The sequence below is a fragment of the Rhincodon typus genome, chromosome 47 (genome assembly GCF_021869965.1).
Source record: "Rhincodon typus isolate 14 chromosome 47, sRhiTyp1.1, whole genome shotgun sequence".
NCBI lineage: Eukaryota > Metazoa > Chordata > Chondrichthyes > Orectolobiformes > Rhincodontidae > Rhincodon > Rhincodon typus.
Window position 1 is genome coordinate 7,135,543 of NC_063378.1, and position 5,946 is coordinate 7,141,488.

Sequence of the window (5,946 nt, forward strand, 5' to 3'; positions counted from 1 at the left end):
TCCCTATCTCTGTAACCTCCTCCAGCCCCTACACCCCCTTCCCTATCTCTGTAACCTCCTCCAGCCCCTACACCCTCTCCCTATCTCTGTAACCACATCTGGCCCCTACACCCCTCTCTATCTCTGTAACCACATCTGGCCCCTACACCCCTCAGAAGGATATTCGTTCCTCCAATTCTTGCCTCTTGCAGCTCCCCTCTGTGTGTTCACTGCCCTGGTTACAGCTGTACACTCAGCCCCTCGTGTCCTAAAGCCTATAAATCTCTTCTCTAACCTGCCCGTCCCTAATAGCACTACGAGTGCCCTGACCCCCCTGTGGATTGCAGCAGACGGCTCAGCACCACCTTCTCCACATGCAGTAGGAGGATGGACAATAAGTGTTGGCCCTGCCAGCACTGCCCCTACCCAATGGGAAGAATTTGAAAATCCCTCTCTCTCATATTCCTTTTTAAGATGCTCCATTTAAAATAAAAAGTAGCATTTTGCTGGAGCTATGAGTCAGCTGTCCCAGATATTCCCTGCGAGGGCTCTGTTCCAGGTTTCTACTTATGACATATCACTCCGTGTGATCTACAGTGGGCTGCTTCTATCACACACACGCAGGATCTTTTTCAGACTGTGTGTTGTTCCTGCATGTGTGAGCTGCTGTTCTTTCAACGAGTGCAGGCCCTGATCTCTTGTGACTGGCTTCTCTGTTCAGAGTCCAGGAGTACCATCAGAAGCAGCTGCGGGCCACCAAGGAAGAGGTCGATCCTTACGCTGGCTCGACCGATGAAAATACAGACGTGGAGGAGAGTGTCTCTGGAGATGTTGATCTCCCCATCCCCGAACTGCCAGGTGAGCCCTGCCCCTCATCCCAGTGCTAAGTGGGGTGGGCAGCGAGACACCTTCTTCATTCGCAGAGGACTCAGTTGACAGGGGAGGGGTGTAGATTTAAGCCAAAAGCTGAAGGGGAGAGTTGAGAAATATTCCCGTCCAGAGGCAGGTGGAAGTCTGGAATTCAGTGCCTGAAACGGTCAGAAACTCTCCTAACATTGAAGCAGCATCGAGATACTCACTTGCATTGCTGTAGCCTCCGGGACTGTAGGCTAGAAACTCTGAAAATGGAATTAACGTAGTCAGATCTTTGTCGACAGAATGGGTTGCCTCCTGCACTCTAAGCTTCAGTGAGCTATAATGGACAGTAAGCCATTATTGATGTTGGTGAGTTTGAATCCAGACAAATCCATCAAACACCCAATACGATGTGGGCCTTTAGCACCACTGTAGGTGCAATGAGTTTGGAGATGTCTCCTGTGTTATTGAGCAATTTTAACAGCCCACTTCTGAAATAAATGCATCCACTTCCCGTGAGAAATGAAAGCAGCATTGATGGCCTTCCCATCTCCCTGTGTGTAACTGTTACCTGTTTTATTTTCAACAGATCTCTTTCTCGGGAAGCACTTCCTCCTGTACGGTGAGTTCCCTGATGGTGAGCACCGGATGTTGAGCCGCTACATCACCGCCTTCAACGGGTGAGTCATACTGTTGGACTGTGGGAAGCGAAGTCTGCTCGCTCAAGGGCAGCAACTGCTCACAGCCAGGGCTACAGCCCCTGACTTGCTGTCTCTCTCTCTCTCGCTCTGTCACTCACTCTCAGGACTCAGTATGTCGCTGGTCTCTCAACTCATTCCCAGCGCCACGCCGTTTTAAGACGAGTTTGCGTGACTCCAGTGTGCAAAACTGCTCCCCCCAACCCCCGAGACTTCCTGTCCAGGCTGTAGTCTAGACTCCCCAGCCAGTTGGGAACACGTACAAACCCATCAAAACCTCTCTAGACTTGGTTTATTTTGAGGGAGATCGCCCCATGGGGTGTCTCTGGGAACTGAATATGGGAAAAGGAGGGTAAAGTTCAGGATCGGCCATGTTCGCACTGAATGGCGGAGCAGGCTTGATGGGCCGAATGGTCTCCTTTCGCCCCTATTTTGTGTTTTCTAGATGGAGGCCCCTCTCGCGCAAGCCCCATCAGCAACATGGAGGTGACAGCTGAGCTGCCACTGCTCCAGTCTAATTCCACACTACCTGCTGCCTCCTGTCACACGCATATTTCCCTTTTGCCTCCTCGTGCAGGGCCCTGGAGGAGTACATGAACGACTCTGTAAACTACGTGATCACTGCTGAGGAGTGGGACGACAGATTTGATGAGGTGAGACAGTGGGGAGGTGGGGATCGGTGGCCTGTTTCAGGTCTTCGAACAGAAAGCGGTGAACGTAGCATTGAGAGTTCAGCCCAAAGAACCTGGTACTCCACATGCAGTTCCTTCGCTGCTTTCCAAACTTGGTACACCCTTTTACAAACAGATGCAAGTCACAGACTGTGCCTATCTAAAGTATATTTCTGCTTGTTGCTTGGCCGTACAGAATGAGTCTGTTGCTGAGAACGGAGACACATTAGAACGCAGAACAGTACAGCACGGTACAGGCCCTTTGGCCCACGATGTTGTGCCGACCTATTATCCTACTAAGATCAATCTACCCTGCAGACCCTATATTGTGGAAGTTTTCAGTTTGGCATTAATCAAGACAGATGCAAGACTTCTAAATATCCTGAGATTGCAACAAATTGTACTTCAGGAGTAAAGGGTGCTGATTGGTTGGTTGGTTGGCAAGCAGGCATTCCCATGATTCGCTGTTGCTTTCTTTATGACAATAACAAAGTGCGACCCTCCCTCAGTACTGACCGTCTGAAGGTATTTAGGAAATGCGTGACTTGTACCTTACCTCCAAATGGATAATGTGATTTAACCCCTTCTCTCTCAGGCTCTGATGGAGAATTCAAACCTGGCCTTTGTCAAACCGCGATGGGTGTACGTATGCAATGAAAAGCAGAAAATGGTGCCTCACCAGCCATACGTAGTGGTCCCTCAGCTATAGTGGCTCGAAGCCCGTCTCCTGTTGGACAATGAAGCTGGAGGGAGGGCAGTGGGGCTGAAGACTGAGGGGCAGAGACTCCAGCATCATAGCATCAGATCTGTCAGACAACAGTGCTGGCTGAGCGTGCATGAGGAAACAGAAAGTTATTGTGGCAATGAGGGAGGCCACTCAGTCCATTGAGTTCATTCTAGCTCTGTGTAAAATGATCCAGTTAATCCTGTTCTTGCTTGAACCACGTTACCTTGCAAGTTTATTTCCGTTGTGTGTCTATTCAACTTCCTTTTGAAATCATTCATCATCTCTGCTTCCCCCACCTTTCATAGGCAGAGAGCTCCTGCTCATTTTTCTTCACATCCCCTCCCTTTGCCTTTTTCCTAAAAGCCTGAAATCTCTGCCTTCCCCAGTCCTTCCTAACAAGAGCAGCTTTCCTTTGTCCACACCTTTTTGTACGTGTTGTTTTGTACACTTCTACCTGGACTGCTCTCCGTCAGCTTCACTCCCAGGAGAGCAGACCCTGGCTCCGCCAAACTAAGCCTGCCCCTGAAATCTGTCCCCTCTGCTGCCGGTGTGATGAATCTCCTCTGCTGCCTCTCGCGCCTCTCATTCTTTCTCCAGGATAAGAAATTCCAGAAATGAAAAACATCTTTCCTCCTTAAGGCTATTTTGGATCAGCCTGTATCGAGGTGAGAGGTCTAAACTGAGCTCACACAGTCTGTAGTACTGCCAACCTTGATTTGAAACTGTCCAAATCTGTCTCATTTGATAGCTTTTGTTGTTTGATTCTTTTTTCTTGTAAATAAACCAGACGTGTTTGCTTAAAGCCCTGAAGGGGTTATTTGAAGCTGAGAAAGTCTAAGCTTAGTTCATTTCTTCTTTGATTCCTTTCAATGGTGACTGGTTGGCAACACTTGAGTGATGTTGTATCTTTTATCTTTACCTGCAGTACAAGAGTGTTTAATGGCTGCTCTCAAAGCTGAAGTTGTCTGCTCCAAGGGCTGTGAACACATCCGAAGCTCCTTTTTAATCTGTTTTTTCCAATATCCCCATAACACCAATGAAGAGGTATTTGCAATAACAATCGCAAAAGTGATTTTAAAAAAGAAATGATTTCTTAAAAAAAAACAAGACGTTTTTGGCCAATTGATCAGAGCCGAAATCTACAGAGATCTCTTTGAGCGGTCAAAGTGGAGGGCAGCAGAAAGAGGGGTCGACTTGGGATTAGTTGGATGACAGATGGAGATCGTCTTCTGTCGGGATGCTGTTTGGTAGTCAGCCTCTTGTTACCTCTTTTTTTAAAAATTTTTTCCATTGAACCTTTCCTAGTGTGAGATTCCATGCACAGCACTCTGGTGGAGCATCACTGAATTTACATCCAGGGTCACTTCTTTTATTTTCGCAATAGTCTTTTTTTTTAAAAAAAAAACACGTGTTGGTATTGAAAGTGCAAAATGCTGTAAGTAATTCAGGTTCTGAGCCATCGCCAAGACAGCAAGCCGTGTACTGGAGAGGGGTTGGAGCTTCTGCCATCGCTAATGATAGCTCCAGGTTACAACACAGCTATAAAAGTGCATGTTGTCACAGCAGCTTGCACCCCTGAATAAGCTGTGACCAAGTCCCATAACTGATGCACTCCCAAACCTCACAGGAGATAGTACCTTCGGGGCTGACATCTCGAAATACAAAAGAGAAGTGATTGAGATGTTGAGAAGTGTTAATGTTTATGGCGTGTGTTTTTTTGATTAATGTGACTGTTTGTTTGAATGTTTGCTGGCACCTCAGATGTCTTGACATGTTTTACATATTAAAGAATGTGTAGTTTTTGATCTTTTAATATCCCAGGGTGCGGAACTGCAGAATAAAACCTGACATTATGAATTGAACAGCCTACGTTTCCACAGCAACCCCTTTGTAAAAAAATGTCCCGAGTGTCCCACAGCCTGACCAAAGATCGGTTATGTCCAAATGAAAGGCCTGTGGATGTTGGTGGAAAAAGCCATGAGGTTGTCAAGGTGGCGAACAGAATGTGTAATAACATCCACTGGATGCCAAGAGGCGCAGGGAGACTGTTCAGGTAGCTGTACACCTAATACCGTACTCTCCCTGTCGTGTGTGTGTTTGATGTGGACACTTGAGAGGGCTTAAACTTTCACTGTAGGCATAGTGAGATTTATTTTCAGTTTAAAAAACAATTTGGCAGGTGGTGGAATTTGAATTTTAAAGAACTCTGAAATTAATGTTCAAATGCTAAGCACAAAACCATCAACGATTTTAGTCTGCACATAAATTGGGCAAATCAAATTAGCCACACTGCGGCAGAGGAGCAATTCCTGGAGTGTATACGGGATTGTTTTCGTGACCAGTATGTGGAGGAACCAACTAGAGACCAGGCCATCTTAGACTGGGTGCTGTGTAATGAGAAGGGAATCATTGTCAATCTAGCTGTGCAAGACCCCTTGGGGAAGAGCGACCAATACATGATAGAATTTTTCAACCAAGCTGGAGGGTGAGGTAGCTGATTTGGAGACTAGGGTGCTGAACCTTAATAAAGGAAACTATGAAGATATGAGGCATGAATTGGCCTTGATAGATTGGGGAGACTTACTTTAATTGATGACAGTGAATAGGCAGTTACAAACATTCAAGGGACACATGGAGGAACTGCAGCAACTGTTTATTCCTGTCTGGCACAAAAGCAAAATGGATAAGAGGGCCAATCCATGGCTCACAAAGGAAATTAGGGATAGTATCCAATCCAAGAAAGAAGCATATTTTGGCCAAGAAAAATAATAAATCTGAGGACTCGGAGCAGTTTAGAATTCAGCAAAGAAGGACCAAGGGATTGATTAAGAAAATAGAGTACGAAAGCAAGCTTGCAGGGAACAAAAAAGACAGCCGCCAAAAATTCCTATAGGTACACAAAGAGAAAGAGATTGGTGAAGACATATGTAGGTCCCCTACAGACGGAAGTAGGGAGAATGTATAATATAGGACAAAGAAATGGCTGAGGAACTCCATACATACTTTGGCTCTGTCT

General features: G+C 46.4%; 1 protein-coding gene across 1 annotated transcript in view; it reads left to right on the forward strand.

Moving 5' to 3' along the window:
• xrcc1 (X-ray repair complementing defective repair in Chinese hamster cells 1) overlaps positions 1-4,792 on the forward strand; it is a 20,104-nt gene extending 15,312 nt beyond the window's left edge. Inside the window, exons 7-10 of the mRNA XM_048620585.1 lie at positions 701-837; positions 1,424-1,514; positions 2,110-2,185; positions 2,799-4,792. Coding sequence (XP_048476542.1) covers positions 701-837; positions 1,424-1,514; positions 2,110-2,185; positions 2,799-2,912 — 418 coding nt within the window. The 3' untranslated portion in view covers positions 2,913-4,792. The remainder of the gene's footprint in view (positions 1-700; positions 838-1,423; positions 1,515-2,109; positions 2,186-2,798) is intronic.
• The last annotated feature ends 1,154 nt before the right edge of the window (positions 4,793-5,946 follow it).